General features: G+C 50.3%; 1 protein-coding gene across 1 annotated transcript in view; it reads left to right on the forward strand.

The window, feature by feature from the left end:
• Positions 1 to 5,320: 5,320 nt before the first annotated feature.
• Positions 5,321 to 25,571, forward strand: part of PARP1 (poly(ADP-ribose) polymerase 1) — a 39,878-nt gene continuing 19,627 nt past the window's right edge. The window contains exons 1-5 of the mRNA XM_066595136.1: positions 5,321 to 5,527; positions 11,783 to 11,945; positions 20,281 to 20,396; positions 22,303 to 22,520; positions 24,160 to 24,256. Coding sequence (XP_066451233.1) covers positions 5,408 to 5,527; positions 11,783 to 11,945; positions 20,281 to 20,396; positions 22,303 to 22,520; positions 24,160 to 24,256 — 714 coding nt within the window. The 5' untranslated portion in view covers positions 5,321 to 5,407. The remainder of the gene's footprint in view (positions 5,528 to 11,782; positions 11,946 to 20,280; positions 20,397 to 22,302; positions 22,521 to 24,159; positions 24,257 to 25,571) is intronic.

A 25,571-nucleotide genomic window follows, 5' to 3' on the forward strand; every position in this document is an offset into this window, starting at 1 on the left:
CTTTGCAGAGAAGCATACAACGTTATCTGTAAGGGAGCAGCTTATCCAATCAGAATACACAACTGCTCTGTGAGAATCATGCGTGGGAGGCATACACAGGAGTTAGGCCGCCTGTACACGAGTGGAAATTCCGCGTGGCGATTTCCCGAGAGATTTCCGCTGCTGGAAGCCTGCATAGGATTGCGTTAACAAATGCAATCCTATGCAGACAGCCGCGGTTTGGCCGCACGAAATCTCGCGCGGCAAACAAACCGCGGCATGTTCTATTTCACTCACCCGCCGCCGGCTCCGGTTTACGCATGCGTCGGCTGCCCGGCAAGCCGGCACATCAAACAGCTGGAGCCACGGGCGAGTACACGCTGGTCCCTGCAGGCGCTCGGGTCGGGTCCCGCGGCGAGAATTCTTGCCCCCGGATCCGACCTGCCTGTCTGCCGGCGGCCTCTAACACATTCTGATGTTGTAAATGAACACGTTAAACCGTTTAACTGCTAGCTATTTCCTATGAAGGTGAATATAGCAGTATATATATGATGGGTTTGTGTGGAGGACTGTGGTGGATGATGGGGGTTGTTTGGAGGACTGTGGTGGATGATGGGGGTTGTGTGGAGGACTGTGGTGGATGATGGGGGTTGTGTGGAGGACTGTGGAGGTTGGTGGGGGTTGTTTAGAGGACTGTGGAGGATCATGATGACCGCTTCTATCCTGATGCCAGACCCGGGCCGCGAACTGTATGTGAGTCCGGACAGGTGTCTGTGCCCAGGCTTACATGCAGAAGCAGGCGCTGACTCCGGTCTGAAGTCCACATAGCCTGGTGGCGGCAGGTGGTATTTGGAAGATGATAAGAGAGTTGTTTGGACTGTGGATGATGATGAAGGTTGTGTGGGGGTTGTGTGGAGGACAATGGGATTGTGTGGAGGACTGTGGAGGATGATGGGTTTGTGTGGGGGACTGTGGAGGATGATGGGTTTGTGTGGGGGACTGTGGAGGATGATTAGTTTTTTGTGTGGGACTGTGGAGGATGATGGGGGTTGTGTGTAGGACTATGGTGAATGATGGGGGTTGTGTGGAGGTTGTTTGAAGGATGATGGGAGTTGTTTGGAGGACTGTGGATGATGATGGTGGTGTGGAGAACTGTGGAAGATTCTGGAGGTTGTTTGGAGGGCTTTGGAGGATGATGGATTTGTGTGGACTGTGGAGGATGATGTTTTTTTCATAGGGAACTATGGAGGATGATGGGGGTAGTTCGGAGGACTGTGGAGAATGATGGGTTTATGTGGGGGACTGTGGAGAATGATGGGGGTTGTGTTTAGGACTATGGTGAATGATTGGGGTTGTGTGGAGGATGATAGGGGTTGTTTGGAGGACTGTGGAGGATGATGGTTTGTGTGGGGGACTGCAGAGGATTATGGGGGTTGTGTGAAAGACTGTGGTGAATGATGAGGGTTGTGTGGAGCAGTGTGGAGGATGATAGTGGTTGTATGGAGGACTGTAGAGGATGATGGGATTGTTTGGAGGACTGTGGAGGATAATGGGGGTTGTGTGTTGGACTGTTGTGGATGATGGGGGTTGTTTGGAGGACTGTGGAGGATGATGGGGGTTGTGTGGAAGACTTTGGTGGATGATGGGGGTTGTTTAGAGGACTGTGGGGGATGATGGGGGTTGTTTGGAGGACTGTGGAGGATTTATGGGTTTGTGTGAGGGACTGTGGAGGATGATTGGGGTTGTGTGAAGGATTCATGGGGGTTGTGTGGAGGACTGTTGAGGATGATAGTGGTTGTTTCGAGGACTGTAGAGGATGATGGGATTGTTTGGAGGACTATGGAGGATGATGGGTTTGTGTGGGGGACTGTGGTGGATGATGGGGTTGTGTGAAGCACTGTGGTGGATGATGGCGGTTGTTTGGAGGACTATGGGCGATGATGGGTTTGTGTGGGGGTTGTGTGGAGGATGATGGGGGTTGTGTTGTGGATGATGGGGGTTGTGTGGAGGAGGATGGGGGTTGTGTGGAGGATGATGGCGGTTGTGTGGAGGATGATGGTGGTTGTGTTGTGGATGATGGGGGTTGTGTAGAGGATGATGGGGGTTGTGTGGAGGATGATGGCGGTTGTGTGGAGGATGATGGCGGTTGTGTGGAGGATGATGGCGGTTGTGCTGGGGATGATGGGGGTTGTGTGGAGGATGATGGGGGTTGTGTGGAGGAGGATGGCGGTTGTGTGGAGGATGATGGGGTTGTGTTGGGGATGATGGGGGTTGTGTGGAGGATGATGGGGTTGTGTTGGGATGATGGGGGTTGTGTGGAGGATGATGGGGGTTGTGTTGGGGATGATGGGGGTTGTGTAGAGGATGATGGGGGTTGTGTGGAGGATGATGGGGGTTGTGTTGGGGATGATGGGGTTGTGTGGAGGATGATGGTGGTTGTGTGGGGATGATGGGGGTTGTGTGGAGGATGATGGCGGTTGTGTGGAGGATGATGTGGTTGTGTTGGGGATGATGGGGGTTGTGTGGAGGATGATGGGGGTTGTGTGGAGGATGATGGGGGTTGTGTTGGGGATGATGGGGGTTGTGTGGTGGATGATGGGGGTTGTTTGGAGGACTGTGGAGGATGATGGGGGTTGTGTGGAAGACTTTGGTGGATGATGGGGGTTGTTTAGAGGACTGTGGGGGATGATGGGGGTTGTTTAGAGGACTGTGGGGGATAATGGGGGTTGTTTGGAGGACTGTGAAGGATTTATGGGTTTGTGTGAAGGACTGTGGAGGATGATTGGGGTTGTGTGAAGGATTCATGGGGGTTGTGTGGAGGACTGTTGAGGATGATAGTGGTTGTTTCGAGGACTGTAAAGGATGATGGGATTGTTTGGAGGACATTGCAGGATGGTGGGTTTGTGTGGGGGACTGTAGTGGATGATGGGGTTGTGTGAAGGACTGTGGTGGATGATGGAGGTTGTTTGGAGAACTATGGAGGATGATGGGTTTGTGTGGGGGTTGTGTGGAGGATGATGGGGGTTGTGTTGTGGATGATGGGGGTTGTGTGGAGGAGGATGGGGGTTGTGTGGAGGATGATGGCGGTTGTGTGGAGGATGATGGGGGTTGTGTTGGGGATGATGGGGTTGTGTGGAGGATGATGGGGGTTGTGTTGGGGATGATGGCGGTTGTGTTGGGGATGATGGGGGTTGTGTGGAGGATGATGGCGGTTGTGTGGAGGATGATGGCGGTTGTGTTGGGGATGATGGGGGTTGTGTTGGGGATGATGGGGGTTGTGTTGAGGATGATGGGGTTGTGTTGGGGATGATGGCGGTTGTGTTGGGGATGATGAGGGTTGTGTGGAGGATGATGGGGGTTGTGTGGAGGATGATGGGGTTGTGTTGGGGATGATGGGGGTTGTGTGGATGATGGCGGTTGTGTTGGGGATGATGGGGGTTGTGTGGATGATGGCGGTTGTGTTGGGGATGATGGGGGTTGTGTGGATGATGGCGGTTGTGTTGGGGATGATGGGGGTTGTGTTGGGGATGATGGGGGTTGTGTGGGGGATGATGGGGGTTGTGTGGAGGATGATGGGGTTGTGTTGGGGATTATGGCAGTTGTGTTGGGGATGATGGGGGTTGTGTGGAGGATGATGGGGGTTGTGTTGGGGATGAGTGGGTTGTGTGGAGGATGGTGCCCCACATCGTTAGTGTTTGTGCCAAAAGGTTGGACCCCCCTGTGTGAGGGTATATGTATATATTGCCATATGTTCTTTATGCTTTTATACCTGTATGCAAGTTCTATTCAAAGTTAAAATGATAAAAACTTATATGTCGCCTTACATCAGATATTCCAAAGGCCTTGCAAGGCTGAGAGAGATGTCTCCAGAAATTCAGAGATGATACAGAACCGGATACGAAGGCCGCGTACTTGGCTGTTTTCCCAGAAGCGCCGTATCAAGATAACGACTGTTCAACTATGTATATAATCATCACTGCCTCAGCCGGAAATCCGGACTTCCCATATATGGTTATGCGGTGAATTTGAGCCAATGAGACCATTACCCATTCCTAGTGATGAGACCAAAGGGTATAAGATCCCATGTAATCTGTAATAAAGTGCGCAGTCATGTCCCCGTGGGAGGAACTATACCAGACCTCCGTGTGTGGTGTCTCTTCTTTACCGCCGGCAGCGGGGCATTGGGGTGGGCCCGATTGGTGCTGTACGCAGAAATTTCCCTGACACTTGTATTAGAAGGCCTGAGGTCATTATTATTTGGGGGTTCAGGCTGTATATGTTCTTGTCGGTATCTGTACTATGACCGGCTTATACGAGCGTATAATGTCACGTATATAGTACCGCATGTATAATGTCGTGTTTTACCGCTGTGTGCGCCGGCTATCATTGTGTAGGGAAGCAGTTTTGCGCTGCGTATCACAGCATATCTCACGCACGCTTCTTGCGCAGTCTATTCTTTTATTTTTGTATTTCCCGTTCTGTCGCCAGTCGCCGTAACCCGCAGTAACACAGAACATGCCGCCTTCTTATTTACGTGCGTCTTGTATGCAATTTAAAGCAGAGCGGGTCGGCGGCACCCGGGGGGCTTTCAGTGACGTCACCGTGTAATATGTGATGAAATTAAGAAGGCGCTGACCACGACACATTGTAGCTCACATTCGGGTTATGGCCTCCTGCCCTGGCCGCAGCGGCGGCCTCGCCTGTCATTTGGCCGTCTCTTCTGTACTGCGGATGGACCCGGCCGCTCGCCGTCAAACATGCGCAGTACAGATTTTTTTCAACACTTTTATTTTCTCCGCACCGTTGCTAGGCGATGGCACGGAATCCGCGACCTGTCCGCCATGTTCATTGCAAACGGGTGCGGGTCGGACGGCTTTCATTGACTTCAACGGAATCCACATGAAAATGGAGCTTGCTGCGATTTTTCCTCCGCTTGTGGGTAGGAAGCAGCGGCTCTACATAGGAAGTAACTGGCGGTATTTGCTGCGGATTCACGGTGCGGACGCCGATCGCGGATTCGCCGGTGAGCAGCGCCCTATATTTGTGATTTCACCCCAGGATGTACTTAGTTTGCCTTTTGATATGTTTTAGTTATATAGTTGACCATTATAGAAAACAAGGCTAAAGAACCTGCATAAGTCCTGGGGCCCCTCCAGCCACCGGGGGCCCAGGAAAAGTCACGTGGTGTGGAGGAGGAAAAAACACCCAAACATCCCCAGGCCCACGTGATACCCGTTAGCTCCTCTTTCCAGCCTGTTCTTTGTCAGCAGGCAGAAGTAATCGATCGCCGACCCGCAGACTACAGTGAGAGGCGTAAGGAGCGCTCGGCGCTCGTGCTCTCTGGCCTAGTTTGTTGTTGGTGGCGGGCTTCTGGCTCCACGCCGCCGCTGCTCCCTGTCCTGCCGGCTCCTCATCTCCTCCCGCACTCATGGCCGAAGCCTCCGAGAAGCTCTACCGGGCCGAGTACGCCAAGAGCGGCCGGGCCTCCTGCAAGAAATGCGGGGACAACATCGCCAAGGAGTCGCTGCGGCTCGCCATCATGGTGCAGGTAATCATGCGGCATCGTGTGTCTGGTGGCTACAGGGGGGTGCGGCCTCCCCACAACACAGCTGTGCGGGCTAGGGGGCAGATGGGGGCCAGCTGGGCCCTCTAAGAGACTTTATGCCCCCAGTAATAGTTGGTGACCTCTATGGGAATGCGAACTGCCCCAACCCTGCAGATGTGGGGGGCTTAAACTTTAGCATCGTGTGCTGGTCGTCCAGTGAGAGGCCGACCCGGACCGGGCGCCGCGCTGGTTGTCCAATGAGAGGCCGCTGCGGACCCGGCGCCGTGTCGGTCGTCCAGTGAGAGGCCGCCGCAGACCCGGCGCCGCACCGGTCGTCCAGTGAGAGGCCGACCCGGACCGGGCGCCGCGCTGGTTGTCCAATGAGAGGCCGCTGCGGACCCGGCGCCGTGTCGGTCGTCCAGTGAGAGGCCGCCGCAGACCCGGCGCCGCACCGGTCGTCCAGTGAGAGGCCGCCGCAGACCCGGCGCCGCACCGGTCGTCCAGTGAGAGGCCGCCGCAGACCCGGCGCCGCGCGCTAAAAGTAATCATTGGACAGTATGACGCTCGGCCATAAACTCACTGTATACACAGGGGGGTGAAGACTAACGCAACGGCGTCTAGAAACTGGACCGGAACCCGAGTCATGTGTGCTTAAAGGGGGTGTCCAGGAGTTATGGGCCTGTCCGTCCCTTTCAGAGATTTTATGCCCCCCAGTAATAGTCGGGTGACCCCTATGGGAATGCACACTGCTCCAAACCTTGCAAATCTGAGGGTGCTTAAACTTTTGCATCGCCATGTCGGTCATCTAATGAGATGCCGCCGCTGCCCCGGTCATCCGACGAGCTGCCGCCGCTGCCCCGGTCATCCGACGAGCTGCCGCCGCTGCCCCGGTCATCCGACGAGCTGCCGCCGCTGCCCCGGTCATCCGACGAGCTGCCGCCGCTGCCCCGTCGCCGAACGCTTTAAAAGTTCGACAATCAGTATGAAGCTCATCCGTGGACTCGCTGTGTGCCGGGTGTGTAGACTAATGCACAGGCGGCCCGACCGCACGGCCACCGATCTCTCGGTTATTCACGCCACCCACCAGGGGTATAACGGGCCGGTGAGGGTGTGCAGACTTGTGCAATCATTCAGGCCTTGGAGGCAGATTAACCTAGTGGGCGGCGCAGCCACATCCACACGGGACCCGCTGTATCCGTCTGACATGGGCGGCCATGTTGCTGCTCACACAGAATTGCGTAAAATACCGATGCAGCTGGTGTTTCTCAGTCCCTTGATGAGTTCCTGTATAGACCGCCGTCCCGAGGATGGGGGTCACTGACTAAATGTAGCGGTAGTCACACATACTGTCATCGTATACATTTCAGGGGGCCATCGGGGAGAGCGGAGCGTTTGACCTTGGCAGTCTCCTTGAATGGAGTGGCCATGTGCTCAAGTGCCGCTGCACTGATCGGGGGGATCGGACCCCCCACCAATCACATCTGTATTCCCCGTCCTGCTGTCCGAGGGCTTCTTTGCGGGCCGAGTTGTATTTTTCAGTAGTGCCGTATAACAGACTGAAGAGCGTTTAAAGACTAAGTGGAGTCATATGGAAAAAAATGCAATTCCGCCTTCTTTGAAGTGGAGGGTCTTGTTTTACGTATCGTATAAGAACTTGCCCCAGCACGATTACCATGCTAAACTTGTATAGTTTGAACTTTTTGGGTTCACAGAAACCCCCTCCTGAGGAGGGACACCCAGGATGCCCGAACTTCCCTGCTGCTTCCCTACCTCCCAAACACAAAGAGAAGCCCTAAATTTTCAGATCCTCTTGCTCAATGTCCCTGGGCTTCCCTCCCCCACCAAAGGGAGGTGAGGAATAGTGGAGGATCATGCTGGATATATAGATGCCGCAGCATGTGGAACCTACCTCTGGGGAGGTAAGTAGGAGGGCTCATAGTCTCCCATATCGCAGCACCCTGTCCGCTTCCCATCTCGTTACCCATTTCTTGGCTTCCCACCACATGTGCGACTGTCTCTGTTGTGGCCCGCATGTTTTTGCCTTTTGGGGGTGAAGTAATCCTCCTTGGTGGTGGCCTTACTTGGGTTGTGCCACGTGGGGCTGTGCCAACTATTTTCTGGTCGGTCCGGTCGCTTCCAGTTACGTCACGAGGAAGAGGCGTTCTGTTCACTTTTGCGCAGGGAATGCACTTTCCGCTCATAGGCGCTTGCATTTGGCCACTACACGATTGCTCAACAACCACTTCTGGGGGATTACTGCTTTTGGCGAACAGTCCTACTCCCATTTTCCCATGCGTCTCATCCTGGATATCATTTTTCCTGTGGCTCCTTACAAGTCAGGGGACCTCCAACCTTTTTGTCGTTCCGAAAAAAATATTGGATCGGTTCACCCGGTGCTAGATCTGAAACTGTACTTCAGCCAGAGAGGTAATTGCTTCTATGGATCAAGATGAATGTCTATCTCCACATCCCGATTCGCCAGTCCCACCAGTGCTTTCTTCAGTTTGCAGTCTACTTGAATCATTTCCAATTCCTCGCCTTGCCATTTGGCCTAGCGACGGTTCCCCGCATGTTCACCAAAGTCCTATCAGCTGTTGTGGCCCTCCTTCATTCTTGAGGGATTGTGCCGAGACCTTATCTGGAGTACATACTGATCAAGGCTCCGGCCCTCAGGGCAAGGCGGAGAGCCTCATGATGCGCTGAACCCTGTGTCGTTTCTGGTGGATCATCAATCGTACAAAGTCCAACTTGGCCCCATCAGATCAGCTCACTTTTCTCAGCCTATTCGACACGATTCAGGCTAAGGTACAACTTCTGGGGGAAAACCGCTTGCTTCTACAACATTGCGTCAGCTTCCTGCGGATACACAGTCCTGTCTCCATCCGCCAGGGTATGCGGGTGCGGGAACTCACAGTTTCACACTTGTCCACTACATCAAGATCGAGCCATCCTATCCAGCTAGAACAGGTTGCGCGAGTCCCTGGATTGGCTATTGATCCTCCCTCAGTCGGTCCCTCCTTTTAGTGGCTGATGTCCCCCAACCTCTCTCAGCAGGGGTCCTTTCTCCCCATTCACTGGAAAGTGATATCCACAGATGCCATCCTCCTTAGGTTGGGGGTAAATACTCAGCAGTCTGACGGTTCAGGCACACTGGACCAACTCGGAATCGTCCCTCCACATCATTGTACTAGGACTCGGAGCCATCCGCCTTTCTCTAACCCATTTGTTCCAGATTCTGACACTGTGTTCAAATGGACAATTGAAGGGCCATCGCATACACAAACCACCAGGGTGGTACAAGAAGCGCAATGGTGATGAGGGAGGTTTACGAAATTCTGGGACATGTCTCAGCCACCCACATTCCAGGTATGGAAAATTGGATGGCGAACTTCCACAGCAGTGAAAGAGTAGACCCCGGAGAGTGCACTACATGAGGAAGTCTTTGCGGACATGTGCCGGATGGGGATCTGATGGCATCCAGACTCAATAGTTCCCGTTCTTTGTTTCACGGACATACAATCTTCAAGCAATTGAATCATAGAATGGTAGAGTTGGAAGGGACCTCCATGGTCATCGGATCCAACACCCTAGTCAATGCAGTCAACGCCTTAGCGATACTATAGAACAAGTTCTCCTTCCTGTATGCCTTCCAACGATACTTCTAATCCCACATCTCCTCAAGAAAGCCAAGATGGAGGGCATCCCATTAATCCTCATAGCGTCAGCCTGGCCACGTGCCTTTGGTATTCCGATCTTGAGTTCCTCCTGATCTGCTGTGGCAGGGCTTTGCTCTTCACCCGCAGTTACTTGCGCTACGTTTGGCACTGCGGTTGAATCTGCAGTCTTGAAAGCGCAAGGGTTCACAGAACCCATTGTCTGGACTATGCTCAGGGTAGGAAACCTTCTCACATCTACCATAGGGTGTGGAAGTCCTTCTTCAGTTGGAGCGAGCAGTATCATCTACAACCCATGCAGTTTTCTTCCAAGAATCAGGCATGGATATGGACTTGAGCCTCAAGCTTTTTAAAGGGTAAAGTCTCCGCTCTATCCGTCCTTGTCCAACAGCCCTTGGCTTCCTTATCCGCAGTGGCACACGCAGACCTTCCTTACCATCTCCTGCTGGCACGTTGTGACCTCAGTTTGGTCCTTGCTGTATTCCAGTTGTCTCCCTTCGAGCCAATGCGTGACATTTCCCTTCTTCTATTATCTTGGAAGGTCACCTTCCTGGTAGTCATTACTTCGATATTTCGTGTCTCTAAACTTGCCACATTGTCATGCCGATCTCCCTTTCTGGTGGTTCATCGGGACAAGGTGGTCCTCCACCCTATTCCATCCTTCCTTCCAAAGCTAGCTTTGTCCTACCACCTCAACAAGGACATCGTTCTGCCCTCCTCCTTCTGTCTGCAAGCTTCACACCCTACGGAACTTTGTCTACACAAGCCTAACGTCGGCGGCACACGGCAGGTCTATTTTTTTTTGCACTGGATCCTTCGGCCGTTCGGATTCTTTGTTCCCCGTTCGTGGCGGCTCTCGTTGAGGTCTGGTGGCCTCAAAGTCCACCATCACCCGTTGGATCAGGTTGACTATCTCTGAGGCCTACCGTGCCAAGAGTGAAGAAAAAAGATACAGCTCACCGTTGGATGTTTGCACATGAAAACCAAATGTCCCTGCAAAACGTTCCACAGGTGCGCGGATGCAGCCGGCCGAGCCCAGTCCCGGAGTGAAGATGGGAAGTGTGAAGATTCAGTCCAGCTCCAAGAATACCCACAATCGTCTCTTGTAAATGGCTCTTAAAAGGGTTGTCCTGCGAAAGCAAGTGGGGGTAAGCACTTCTGTATGGCCATATTAATGCACTTTGTATTAGACGAGGGAGAAGAAGGCTTCGGTCGGCGCCATGGAGACGGGGATGCCAGCACCGGAGGGGGTAAGTGTATAACTTCTGTATGGCCAATATTTAATGCACGATGTATATTACAAAGTGCATTAATATGGCCATACAGAAGTGCTGAACCCCACTTGCTGCCGCGGGACAACCCCTTTAAGTAATCCTGAGCATAACACCCTGGACATCCCACTGATACATTCTAGCAGCATTGATACAGTGTAACAAACTATCAGGACAGGAGGGAGTTCTGTGCTGCTGCTGTGTTCAGCTCACAGAGGGTTGTCTGGCCTGGAAACCATTGTAGCAAACAACCAGCTGTGAGAGGTGTTAGGTCAGTATAGGGTTCCATGCCCCGCATCTAAACAAGAACCTTCCCATTCACTGTCAACAAGCATAGATTTTGAAAGCAGTTGGAGACCTCCCTGCAGACCCCACCACAGAAGTGCGTTGCCTCGCGGGCAGCGGTTGGCGCTGGTTACGTGTGAAGTCCGGATGTTCATTAAATCGTTTTGCGGTAAATGTTTATCTGCGTTATTGCCAAGTTTTCAGACGCGGCTGCCATATTTGGGAATTGCACAGTCCATGGAAGAAAAATGCCGTAGTGAACGTAACCCTTTAATATTAAGTGCCTGAATATCAAATCCCCTCCCAGCTGGGCAGCGGAGCAGTGGGGGCTCACAGCTAAAGTAGGAGGGTTTACCGTGCAGGACTCTCAGAAAGCTGGGGTCAGGCTCTGCAGAAGCTGGGATGAGGCCCCTTTTGGTTTTCGCCCATAGCGCATGGTTAGTGTTAATTACAAGTGCACTATATCTGCTCTCTGATTGGACAGAGTTACTGATGTGATCAGTGCTGGCCAATTACAAAGCAGCATAAAGTGCGTATTAGGTAGTTAGAAAATGGCGACCATCTTGGCTGCCTGAAAAGGTGGTCCCAAACTGGCAGAATGGAGGGACGGCTGAGATCAATATAATATACCTCCTCCAGCCCCAGGACAGAATATTGCCCCAAAACCGGTGGGTCATCTTAGGCTAGTTTCACATGGGTGAGGGCCGTGAATCGCAGCCTGATATTGCCCTCGCCATCCATGTGAAAGTCCTGTGTATGCGAGGTGTTTTCATGTGAGAACAGCCTTGCGTCACGGCCGCGGCAGAGGATCGCGAAGCTCACCTATTGCTTTCAATGGGATCGGCGCTGCTATTCAGGAAAACATCGCTCATATGTATGATCCCCACATTCAAATGAATGGGGTTCATATTTGTGCGTCTCGCAACGCACAAATCTCGCACGATTTTTTTTTCCGGACGCATGCAACCGGCCTTAATTGGATATTTAACATGCAGAACTAATGTGATGATGTTTTGTTTCCCCCATAGTCCCCCATGTTTGATGGGAAGATCCCGCACTGGCACCACTACTCCTGTTTCTGGAAGCGGGCACGGGTCGTATCTCACGGTGAGGTCGATGGCTTCACAGAGCTGCGCTGGGAGGACCAGGAGAAGATCAAGAAGGCGATTGAAACCGGAGGAGCAGCTGGCGGTAGGTCGGAAAGGGGTTCTATGTGAAAAGCTCTACAACGTCGTGATACATTTTGCGTTAATTCTGCCTTTTTGAAGTCCTCGGCATGCTGGGAGTGAGGTGAAACCTGTTTTTTCCTTTTTTTCCGGCGGTTGCATTAGGGGACATAGCTTAAGACCGTGGGTATGGCTACTGCCACAAGCAGGTGAATGCTAGGCAAAAAAGTGTTAGGTCCTCCTACCAGCCGTATCCCTCCTGCAGGCACCAAGCTAATTGGTTTTAGCTTATGCTGCGTTTAGATAAAACGATTATCATTCAAAAAAAATCATTCAAATGAGTGAAAGCGAACGATAAACATGAGGCAACGACGAATGAGAATAGGTGGCTTCTCAATTTTCATTCAGTTTCTGCAGGCATAAACAACTTTTAGTTCATTTGCTTATCATTCATTTAAACAGCAATCATTCCGCCCCCCTCGTTCGCTTATACAGGGACTGAACAATTCTTGTTTGAACAAGCCAACAATGCGTTTGCCTGTGTAAACGGGCTGCGTGACTGCGAATGAGTTGGCGGTGACGTCACTCGCTTGTTAACCCTTTCCAATCCAATTATTTTTTTCTCATTCATTCTCCCCAGCTCCAAATAAATTGGAGCAGGTGAGAATAGATGAGAAAAAATACATTGCCCTGCACCCTCCTGAACTGACAGAGTTCAGGAGGGTGCAGGTGCTCACTGCACTGTGGGGGTGGGGCTGCTTACCTGTCCGGCATCTTCCGCATTCTCTCTCTGCCTCCCGGCTCGGCGATCATGTGACCGCTGGGGTCAGGTGGCACCGAGCGGTCACATGATCGCCGAGCCGGGAGACAGAAGGGAGAATGCGGAAGACGCCGGACAGGTAAGCAGGGGCCCCCCCACCCACGGTGCAGGCTCCCGGCTCGGCGTTCATGTGACCGCTGGGGGTCAGATGACACCGGCGGTCACATGATCGCCGGCCGGAATCTCCGTGCATTACATAGCGCTAATTGAGCACTATGTAATGTGTAAAGGAGAAGGCAGAAAGGGTTAAAAACCCTTTCTGCCTTCTCCTTGGGGGTCCTCAATGAGGACCAGTGCAGGAGTGTATCTGCACCCGATGTGTCTGACGATCCGGTGCAGATGCACTCCTGCACTGCAGTGTCGGGCCTGCCCCGACATCGGAGCTGTGGAGGGAAATTATGATGTCGGGGCAGGCCCGACATTGGATTGGAAAGGGTTAAAAGAAGAACCTGCTAGTTTAACCCCTTAACGACCAGCCCATAGTGTTTTTACGTCCTCCCGAAGTGGGCTCTATTCTCTGAGGACGTAAAAACATGCTTCCTGCAGAGAATAGTGCCCCTCGGGCTGTGGACGTGACAGCTCCATGCTGTCGGTGTCCGCAGGTAGCTGACAGCATGGAGCTGTCATCCCGGGCTGTTCGGAGCCCCCCCCGGCATTGCGATCGGCGCTATGCAATGGATAGCGCCGATCGCAAAAAAAGTAAATAAACGTACATAAAAGTTAAAGATTCAGCTGCTCTGATGGATCGGATCCATCGGAGCAGCTGAAATTACTCACCCAGGTCTGGCACGCTGCTCCCCGCTCTCCTGCCGCTCCGGGGCCCGAAGCCGGTCTTCTGCGCATGCGCGCCAGGCGGCATTACGTCAGCCGCATGCGCAGAAGGCCCGGCGGCGCGGGAGATTTAAAATCTCCTGGCTCCCGGCTCCTGTAGGTAGCCGGGAGGCAGGAGATGTCAGCGGGGACTGCGGTGAGCGGTCCCCGGTACCGCGATCGCCGTTATCCAATGGTTAGCGGCGATCGCGAAAAAGTTAAAAAAAAGTTTAAAAAAAGTCAGTTTCACCTCCCCTCATGGATCGGATCCATGAGGGGAGGTGAAAATACTCACCCCCAGTCCTCAGCGGTGTCCCGATGTCCCGGGACCCGAATCCCCGTCTGCGCATGCGCGCCCGATGATTGACATCGGGCGCGTGAACAGACGGGCTCGAGCCCCGGGAAATTTAAAATCCCTCTGCTTCTGGCTGCCATGTGTAGCTGGGAGCAGAGAGATTATACCGGGGACATGATCACTGTCATCCAATGGATGACAGTGATCATGTAAAGTGAGAAAAAAGTGTAAAAAAGTAAAAAAAAAAAAAAGTAAAAAAAAGTTTTTAAAAGTTTAAAAAGCGTACGTTTCATCTCCCCTCATGGATCATATCCGTGAGGGAGGATGAAAGTACGTACCTAAGGCCCCCAGATTTATCCGCGGACCTTACCACAGCTTCTGCACACGCGCCCGTCGCCAAAATGGCGGGCGCATGCGCAAAAGCTGTGGATTGCCAGGATAATTTAAATTCTCCCTGCTCCTGGCTACAAAACGTAGCCAAGAGCATGGAGATTTAATGGGGGTCCGCGGTGAGCGGTTCCTGGTCACGTGTTCGCCATTATCCAATAATGGCGATCACGTAAAAGTTAAAAAAAAAATTTGAAGTTTCATCTCCCCTCACTGATGCGATCGGTGAGAGGAGATGAATCTTTTTACCGGAGGCCTCCGTATTTGAATCCCGACGCGATCTTCCTCCGTGGACCTTCCAGGATTCTGCACATGCGATTGCCGGCAAAAAGCCGGACACATGCGCAGGAGTCAGGGAGCCCAGGAAATTTAAAATCTCCTTGCTCCCAGCGACCAACGGTCACAGAGAGCCTGGAGCAGTGACCAGGGGCCTCGTTGAGCGGTCCCCGGTCACGTGATAAAAAGGTAGCGATCTACCTTAGGCCGGTCTCACATGACCGGATAGGAATGACGGATTCCGCATGCGTCTGATCCGCGGTAATACGCAGATCAATCGCATTGGATTACACAATTCCGCTCACATTAGCGGGTCAGAATTGTGTTATCCACTCGCAGAAAAGAGAACGCAGCAGGTTCTATTTTACTGCGGATATCGGCAACATAGAGCCCATTGTGCTCCATGGTCGTGGATATACCCGCAGCCCATACGCAACTACATTGTATACGGGCTGCGGGTACCCGCGTCATCGCTAAGCGATGGTGCGGGAAATACAAACAAAGGTGTACTGTGCATGACCGCCTGTGTGAGTAGGCAGTTATGCGCAGTACATTACGCAGCCGTACGCAGGGTCACAGCCGGGCTCACAGATGGGATCCGCTGTGGGCCTCCGCAAGCGGATTCCGCCTGCACCCGCGTGAGCCCGGCGTTATTCAGACCGCTACCTGTGATACGTATTTTACAAGAAGCCCCGGGAACGCTCGCTTTCCTGCAGTTCCAGGAGCACCTTGTTGAGCGCCTTCTGTGTGAGACCGCCGCACCTCATCAAGCTTACGGAGACTCACGGAACGCCACTTTTTACACCCCATACCCGCCACTGAGGTCATGAAATACCCCCAAAAAGCATGAGAGGAGGGGGGGGATACCCGGTTTTATTGCCCCATGGGCCCATTCAACCAGCCTCCGTAATTACCCCTGTCTTCGGAAATACTACACAGTTCACATTTTTACTTTTATCTAAGATTTGCGAACGCCAAAAAGGGCGCTGAGGGGGAGGGGGGGGATTTTTAGGGAGTCAATCTTTATTCTGTACAAATAAGCAATGGGGCCTGGAATTTATTCAGTTGTGCCCTAAAATCCAACAGGTGTTCCGTCCTTTATAGGCCTTGCCATGCGTCCTGTAAGTAGATTAGGGCCACAATGGGTATGTTTCTGAACTCGGGACAAACGGGGGTATCCATTTTGGGGTGAACGTCTTCATTCCTATGTGCACTGTACAAAAAAACTGTTTTTAAATTGAAAAAATTGCCAAAAAAATTGAAAATCGTAACTTTTTCCTTCTGCTTTGCTTAGATTCATTCAAATACTGTGGGGTCAAAATACGCAGTACACCCCTAGATGAATTCGTTAAGGGGTCTAGTTTTCAAAATGGGGTCATTTGAGGGGGTTCTTTATAGTTTTGGCCGCTCAATGGCTCTATAAGTGGGCAATGGGGCCTGGAATTTATTCAGCTGTACCCTGAAATCCAACGGGTATTCCTTTCATTGTAGGCCTAGCCATGGGTCCTGTAAGTCTATTAGGGCCACAATGGGTATGTTTCTGAACACGGGACAAACAGGGGTATCCATTTTGGGGTGAAAGCCTTCATTTATATGTGTGCTGTACAAAAAAAACTGTTTTTAAATTGACACAATAGCCCAAAAAATGAAAATCCTATTTTTTTCCTTTTGCTTTGCTTAAATTTATTCAAAAACTGTGGGGTCAAAATATGCAGTACATCCCTAGATAAATTCGTTAAGGGGTCTAGTTTTCAAAATGGGGTCATTTGTGGGGGTTCTATATGGTTTTGGGCGCTCAAGAACTCTACAAGTGGGCAATGGGGCCTAAAAGGACTTCAAGCAAAATCTATGTTCTGAAAGCCACCGATTACTCCTTTTATTTTGGGCCCCGTTGTGCATGCGGAAATAAGATTAGGGCCACAATGGGTATATTTCTGAAAACAGCACAAACAGGGGTATCCATTTTGGGGTGTAAGTCTTCCTTCATATGTGTGCTGTACAAAAAAAGCTGTTTTTAAAATGACAGAATTGCCAAAAAAACAAAAATCCTAATTTTTTCCTTTTGCTTTGCTTGAATTTATTCAAAAACTGTGGGGTCAAAATGCGCAGTACACCCTTAGATAAATTCGTTAAGGAGTCTAGTTTTCAAAATGGGGTCATTTGTGGGGGTTCTCTATGGTTTTGGGCGCTCAAGAACTCTACAAGTGGGCAATGGGGCCTAAAAGGACTTCAAGCAAAATTTGTGTTCCGAAAGCCACCGGTCGCTCCTTTCATTTTGGGCTCCGTTGTGTATCCAGACATAAGATTAGGGCCACAATGGGTATGTCTCTGAACACGGGACAAACAGGGGTATCCATTTTTGGGTGCAAGTCTTCCTTCATATGTGTGCTGTACAAAAAAAGCTGTTTTTAAAATGACAGAATTGCCGAAAAAACGAAAATCACAATTTTTTCCTTTTGCTTGGTTTGAATTCATTCAAAAACTGTGGGGTCAAAATATGCAGTACACCCCTAGATAAATTCCTTAAGGGGTCTAGTTTTCAAAATGGGGTCATTTGTGGGGGTTTTCTATGGTTTTGGGCGCTCAAGAACTCTACATGTGTGCTATGGGGCCTAAAAGGACTTCAAGCAAAATTTCTGTTTTGAAAGACACTGACTACTCCTTTCATTTTGGGCCCCGTTGTGGACTCAGATATAACAATAGGGCCACAATGGGTATATTTCTGAACACGGCAGAAATAGGGGTATCCATTTTGGGGTGTAAATCCTGATTTTCATGTAAACTATAGGAAAAAATTATGTCTTTAAAATGACAGATTTGCAAAAATATGAAATTTTACTTTTTCTCCTCTAAATTGAATTAATTCCTGAAAAAAAACTGTGGGGTCAAAATACTCATGACACCCCTCAGTGAATACATTAAGGGGTGTAGTTTTTAAAATGAGGTCATTTGGGGGGGTATCTATTATTCTGACACTCATGAGCCTTTCCAATCTCGGCTTGGTATAGGAAAACAAAGTGTTCCTCAAAATGCTAAAAAGTAATGTTAAATTTGTACGTCTCCTAAATAGTTAAAAAAAAACGAAAGTTTTTCCAATGTGCGCCCAAAATAAAGTAAACGGGTGGAAATATAAATCTTAGCAAAAATTTCTATATTATGTTTGCACATATTTAAGATATTGCAGTTGGAAATGTGAAAAAATGACGATTTTTTCAAAATTTTCCCAATTTTGGCGCTTTTAATAAATAAACACAATTTCTATCGGTCTATTTTTTCCGCCTAAATGAAGCACAACATGTGGCGAAAAAACAATGTCAGAATCGCTTGGATATGCAAAACCTTTCTGGTGTTTTTCCATGTTAAAGTGACACATGTCAGATTTGCAAAATTTGGCCTGGTCATTAAGGCGCAAACAGGCTTGGTCACTAAGGGGTTAAAAGGACCCTTAGTGTCTGTAGGAGGCAGTCCTCTCCGTTGCTGGTCTTTTTCTATGGCTGCACTCAGGAATACAGGGCAAGCACTGCCCACCGTGGAGCCAACCACCCTGTTGTATGCCTGATCCTCAAAAGGAAAGGTCAGACAGCAGTTGATTATGACTCGCCAGCCATAGCAGGTAGGGGAGTACTGGGGCACACGCTGCTGGAGTATCAGAGCCATTTACAACGGATGGGTAAGTATGTTTCTCGATGAATGTACTTTCTCCCTCAAATTGGGATCTGGATGAGGAACAGTCGTGCCAGCTATCCTGTCTAGTCGATAGCTGAATAATCGCCGTGAAGGACACCCTTCAGGTGAAAGATCTGGATCTAGAAACGTCTGCAGGTCTTTCAGATCTCCAAAGCGTTCTCCAAAAGACTTTCCATTCCACAAAGGATTTGAAGACGTCCCGAGTAGGGGCAAGCATTTCACTAAATCGAAGCGCTTGGATATCATGTTGCTTTTTCCAGAATATTCCATAAAGAAATGAGCTGCTTCTTTAGTAGTAGACCCTCCAATGTCACACTTGGCAAAATACACCACTTGACCTATGGCAGACGCCTCTTCTATGGTGGAACAAAGATGCTGGAATCACTGGCCAAAGGGGTTCGGCCCTCTGACCTCTTTGCTTCTACCCGGGTCAGCTGTGCTACTACTGAATGGGCCAAGCAATTGCGCCTTCTCAAGGCTCTTCCCTGAAATAACTTGCAGATATTGCACCACAAGTCGGCCAGGCAGGCAGACATTTGTGTGAGGCCTCCCTCGAGGCGGCCAGACAATTAGCTCAGGTCTCGACAGCCTCCGTATCAACATGCCTGACTTGTGGCTAAAATTCTGGGATGCAGTCCGTAACTGAAATTCCCTTTGTAGGTTCCTGACTAGACGAGATCACCTTAGAGGCCACGAGTGGTAAGAGTTCCCACCTACCACGGCACAAGTCTAGCCAAATGAGGTCTACTCAGTGTTGTTCTTTTCTGCGTACCTCGGATGCCAAGAAAATCACACATGGTCACAGGAAGAAACTTTTTCTTCAAACCCGACCCTCCTGGCGTCCCCGTCCACAGACTTCCAAGTCCTCCTCTACAAAGACCTCCACATGAAGGGCGGCTTCTACCCCGGTCACTCAGGATGGGGGGGGATGACTTTCCAGATTCAGAAACTGGTTATCCCACATCTCGGACATCCGGGAGGTAATTTCCTCAGGCTATGCTTTGGAGTTTGTCAAATGCCATCCAGACTTCCAATGTCTCCTTTGTAAATCAACGATTTGGATCAGGCGATATACGGTCTCTTCAGCCAGGGTCTCCTGGCCACCACATGGACTGCTCTTCAGTTTTGCAAGATTTTACATGGTTCACGCTTTTGCATCCACTGACTCCTCTGTCGGCGGTGATATAACTAACCGCATTAGTTCTTACCTACTTTTTCCCACCGCCCCCTGGGGACTGCTCTGGGACTTCCCGTGGCCTTAAGCTGTACTCCCCAGTGACGCAGATTAAAAATCAAGATTTTTGTACTTACCGTAAACTCTCCTGTGTCATTTGGGGACACGGCACCCACACGATTCAATTCTAAGAACTTTCCGATATCTTCCCCCCTTGTAGGAGCGTTCTCCCCGGAGTTACGTGTGGTTCTCCTGTGTTACGGTTTGCGTTAATGCTTCGCTGGCTGTTTTTACCTTTCATATCCTACTCTGCATACAAACTTATTTAGCTTTTTGCCTGCCGGAGGGGTATAGCTGGTAGGAGGAGCTAACCCTTTTTTGCTTAGTGTCGCCTCCTAGTGGCACTAGCGATATGCACGGTCTTAAGCGCTGTCCCCCAATGAAGGAGGTGAGAGATTTCTCGGTAGGTACAGAAATCTTGTTCTGTCCTGGTCATGTTCTGCCAACAGATACTGATGACCTTTCCTCAGTATTGCTCATCAATATCAATTTTGGTGGTTTTGGCACAGGACCACCACTGATTAGCTGATTGAGGAGTCCACCGTGCTTGGATGAGCACTGCAGCCTCTGAGGCCTGTACCTTCATTTCTGCAGGTCACATGACCTCAGAGTAGCTCCGTCCCATTCAAGTGAATGGGATTGAGGTGCTATACCAGACACCACCACTACGAAATGTATGGCACTGTGCCTTCATATGCAGCGAAGAGGTTGCGTATGAACATGCCCTTAGCTAGACAGACTTGCCATCTCCAAGAAAGCTGTACTGCAACTTTTCATAAAGCTGTAATGGCAGCCATGTTAGTCATCGCTCAGCTTTTTACCTACTGACCACTTGCTTATCTCCTCTGCAGGACCCGGCGGTGAAGGTAAAGGCGGCAAAGCTGATATGACGCTGAATGATTTTGCAGCTGAATATGCAAAGTCCAATAGAAGCACCTGCAAAGGCTGTGAGGAGAAGATCGAGAAGGTAACGCTCTTTGTGTACATAATTTTATTGATCTCTATCATAAGTCTGTCTTCAGTGTGCTCCCCCTAGTGGTGGCTGCAGGCAGACAGAATTTTATTTGCTGCTCCATTTTAGAAATCTGTATCCCTTCAGTCCAGTGTTGTCAATTAGTATCTCATCCTCCCACATTCTTATACTTTTCTTCATGACTTCCGAGGCAACAGGATAGTAGAGAAGTCTTGATTATTGGTAAATCCTTATATCCCCCCATCCTGTCTGCAGACTGATACATTGTAACAAACACTATCAACCCTCAGCTATGAGAAATAAGTCTGTATGCGGAAATGAGTGATGGAATAATCCTCCACAGCGCCACCTATTGGAAGGTAGCTACACTGTGAGCCAACGTCTGACCTTTTAACAGGCCTTGCTACATGACTAGAGATGGAAGCCAAGCCAGAGTACCCATGTGCAGACAGCTGTGTCGCCCCTCATCCGCATACAGTAGGGCTCTGCTTGGCTCTAGGCTATCCATAGGAATCCTGGGAGTAATGTTTCTCCTTGTGGAGAGCACCACGAGAAAGTACAGAATCTAATGGTGAATGCAATGCTCCCTGGGAAAATGAGTGATGAAATCTTCCACGGCGCCACCTATTGGAATCCAGCTTCTTATAATCAGTATCTGACCTATTAACAGGCCTTGTAACGTGACTAGGGAGATAAGTTAAATTAACCCCCTGCTCCCAGATTGATGGCCTCTCACTCAGCCAGCCAGAACCCCAAAATGGCTAATAAAAGGTGGCAGGGTGGTGCCCTGTGGGTTTGGCCCGGTGAAGGTGGCAGGGTGGTGCCCTGTGGGTTTGGCCCGGTGAAGGTGGCAGGGTGGGGCCCTGTGGGTTTGGCCCGGTGAAGGTGGCAGGGTGGGGCCCTGTGGGTTTGGCCCGGTGAAGGTGGCAGGGTGGGGCCCTGTGGGTTTTGCCCGGTGAAGGTGGCAGGGTGGGGCCCTGTGGGTTTTGCCCGGTGAAGGTGGCAGGGTGGGGCCCTGTGGGTTTGGCCCGGTGAAGGTGGCAGGGTGGGGCCCTGTGGGTTTGGCCCGGTGAAGGTGGCAGGGTGGGGCTCTGTGGGTATGGCCCGGTGAAGGTGGCAGGGTGGGGCCCTGTGGGTATGGCCCGGTGAAGGTGGCAGGGTGGGGCCCTGTGGGTTTGGCCCGGTGAAGGTGGCAGGGTGGGGCCCTGTGGGTTTGGCCCGGTGAAGGTGGCAGGGTGGGGCCCTGTGGCTTTGGCCCGGTGAAGGTGGCAGGGTGGGGCCCTGTGGCTTTGGCCCGGTGAAGGTGGCAGGGTGGGGCCCTGTGGGTATGGCCCGGTGAAGGTGGCAGGGTGGGGCCCTGTGGGTATGGCCCGGTGAAGGTGGCAGGGTGGGGCCCTGTGGGTATGGCCCGGTGAAGGTGGCAGGGTGGGGCCCTGTGGGTATGGCCCGGTGAAGGTGGCAGAGTGGGGCCCTGTGGGTATGGCCCGGTGAAGGTGGCAGGGTGGGGCCCCTGTGGGTTTGGCCCGGTGAAGGTGGCAGGGTGGGGCCCCTGTGGGTTTGGCCCGGTGAAGGTGGCAGGGTGGGGCCCCTGTGGGTTTGGCCCGGTGAAGGTGGCAGGGTGGGGCCCCTGTGGGTTTGGCCCGGTGAAGGTGGCAGGGTGGGGCCCCTGTGGGTTTGGCCCGGTGAAGGTGGCAGGGTGGGGCCCCTGTGGGTTTGGCCCGGTGAAGTGACTGGATCTGTGTGCTCTTTATCAGTGTATTGATTAAAAAACTTCATCCTCAGGTGGTTTGGGGTGGACAGGACAACCTAAAAGCGTCTCCCATGTGAGGGGCCAGGCTGACGGTTATCCCCCTCCTCCTTCTATGGTTCAAAATTACTGACCGGTTTGTTGCCTTTGCAGGGTCAGGTCAGAATATCTAAGAAGAGCCTGGATGTGGAGCGGCCTCAGCTGGGCATGATCGACCGCTGGTATCACCCAGACTGTTTTGTGAACCGCAGGGCAGAACTCGGGTTCCTCCCCATCTACAGCGCCAGCCAGATGAAGGGCTTCAGCATCCTGAAGGCAGAAGACAAGGATGTTCTGAAGGCCAAGCTCCCGGCGGTGAAGGCAGAGGCCGGGTATGTGTGCGCAAACACTGCCCCTGTGTTGGGCCACAAAGTGTCAACATACTTCAGAAGTCTTTGTAGGGCGGAATTTAGTCTGACAACCAGTTTCTTCAGTGCGGTTGTCGGGCAGCATTTACTTATTAATCATCTGGTCTCAGATTACTCAGGTACTCAAGGCAGAAATAACAGAGGTTGTGAGGAATCTGGGTTAAGGTCCATTTACACCAGCCGATGATCGCTAAAAAATCGCTAATTGGAGATCATTTTAGCGATAGTCGTTGCGTCTAAATGTGCGCCCATCGCTCACTGCTAGATGATCGTTAAATTCAGTCCAACCTAAAAATCGTTGCTCACTTTTATCAGCAGTTCTCCACGGGGAGAACAAAGGATCTGAGCACAGATAATAGCCTCCGGCTATTAGCTGCATTCAGGGAAGGCTTCATCTGCACACTAATAAGCTATTATGTAGCTGAGTAGCCACTTAATAGCTTATGCAAAGTGATCGCCCAAAGCTGTCACTCAAACTGTCGTTTGAGCAATATTTTAGCGATCACTGGCCTGTGTAAAGAGGACTTTAGGAATATGTCTGATGATAAACTTGTTGACTGCTTCCAATAACATAATAGTGAGTGCAGCTCTGGAGTATAATACAGGATGTAACTCAGGATCAGTACAGGATAAGTAATGTATGTACACAGTGACTCCAGCAGCAGAATAGTGAGTGCAGCTCTGGGGTATAATACAGGATGTAACTCAGGGTCAGTACAGGATAAGTAATTTATGTATTCAGTGACTCCAGCAGCAGAATAGTGAGTGCAGCTCTGGGGTATAATACAGGATGTAACTCACGATCAGTACAGGATAAGTAATGTATGTACACAGTGACTCCACCAGCAGAATAGTGAGTGCAGCTCTGGGGTATAATATAGGATGTAACTCAGGGTCAGTACAGGATAAGTAATGTATGTACACAGTGACTCTACCAGCAGAATAGTGAGTGCAGCTCTGGAGTATAATACAGGATGTAACTCAGGATCAGTACAGGATAAGTAATGTATGTATTCAGTGACTCCAGCAGCAGAATAGTGAGTGCAGCTCTGGGGTATAATACAGGATGTAACTCACGATCAGTACAGGATAAGTAATGTATGTACACAGTGACTCCACCAGCAGAATAGTGAGTGCAGCTCTGGAGTATAATACAGAATATAACTCAGGATCAGTACAGGATAAGTAATGTATGTACACAGTGACTCCACCAGCAGAATAGTGAGTGCAGCTCTGGGGTATAATACAGGATGTAACTCAGGGTCAGTACAGGATAAGTAATGTATGTACACAGTGACTCTACCAGCAGAATAGTGAGTGCAGCTCTGGAGTATAATACAGGATGTAACTCAGGATCAGTACAGGATAAGTAATGTATGTACACAGTGACTCCACCAGCAGAATAGTGAGTGCAGCTCTGGGGTATAATACAGGATGTAACTCAGGATCAGTACTGGATAAGTAATGTAATGTACACAGTGACTCCACCAGCAGAATAGTGAGTGCAGCTCTGGAGTGTAATACAGGATGTAACTCAGGATCAGTAATGTGATTCCGTTTAATGTGTAGATTTATTTCTCTGTCTCTCTTGAAATTCATCTAGGAAGAGAAAAGGCGATGAGGTGGACGGATCTGCTGTTTCCAAAAAGAAATTAAAAAAAGAGAGAGAAAAGGAATCAAAGCTTGAGAAACTGCTGAAGGTGAGTAAAAAGTGTGACTGTATTTATAGCTTGTTGTTCCTTTTCCACTTGCTGATGGTGCGTACATACTGTACACTCTCCATAAGTATTTGGACAGCTGAGCAAGAATCACAAGTAGTATTTATTTCCATATGCTAATACTTGGTGTGGCTCCTTTTGTCCTAATCACATTTGATACTCTCCATGGTATACTTTCTACTAACACCTGATACACTTCAGCTGACAATTCCCTCCATCCAACCTGCAAACATCTGGTGAGTTCTCTCAGACAATGGACCCTGCTCATGTTTCCTGACCCGCCGTTCCAGTTCATTCCACAGATGTTCAGTAGGGTTCAGGTTGGGACTGTGTACAGGCTAGTCCCATTGTGTGGCATCCATAACCTCAAACTAATGTAACACAACGTTGGATGTGTGACAAGGCACATTGTCTTGTAAGTATGGCCGACCATTCCCAGAGTATTGCCCCATTGTTGGCAGCACATTGTCTAGAATGTCAGGGTACACCTCTTGTGTTCATGGTTCTCGTCCCTGAAACCAGTGGACCATGCTATGTAAAACATCCCTCCACCCCAACGTACGTCCAGCTGCTATGAAGATGCAGCAGTGGGATTTGTCACTCCGTAGAACGTTCCATTGCTTAACTATTCAATGACTATGCTCCTTGCATCATTATAGACGAACCGATGTATCATTTTTGAGAGAACTCGCCAGGCATTTGCAGGGTGAATGGAGGGAAAGCATCAGACGTTGGTAGAAAGTAGGCCACAGAGAGTATCTAATGTCTTTACGGCAAAAGGAGCCCCACTAAGTATTAATGTATGGCGTGTGTAAGGTCGCTGTTAATAAGCGGGGGGAATGGGAACACAGTGACAAATAGATTTGCACATTTTCAGGATGCATAGAGGGAATGGCACAATGCCTTTATTTCTCAGAGAATGAAGATATTAAAGGGGCTGTATTGGGTTAGAAAAAACATGACTGCGGGTTATGGTCGTTGCTGATTTTAGGATCCCAGATCTGCAGCAGGTCCTCCATAGATTTCCTGCTGGACTGTTAGATTTTGCAGGAGTGTTTATAGGAAGGGCAGAAGCAATGCATTGTGTTAGGGTTATGGATCGACCACATCCATCTAGTTATATTACATGCATTGTGTTAGGGTTATGGATCGACCACATCCATCTAGTTATATTACATGCATTGTGTTAGGGTTATGGATCTACCACATCCATCTAGTTGTATTACATGCATTGTGTTACGGTTATGGATCGACCACATCCATCTAGTTATATTACATGCATTGTGTTACAGTTATG

This window comes from Eleutherodactylus coqui, chromosome 3 (genome assembly GCF_035609145.1).
Source record: "Eleutherodactylus coqui strain aEleCoq1 chromosome 3, aEleCoq1.hap1, whole genome shotgun sequence".
NCBI lineage: Eukaryota > Metazoa > Chordata > Amphibia > Anura > Eleutherodactylidae > Eleutherodactylus > Eleutherodactylus coqui.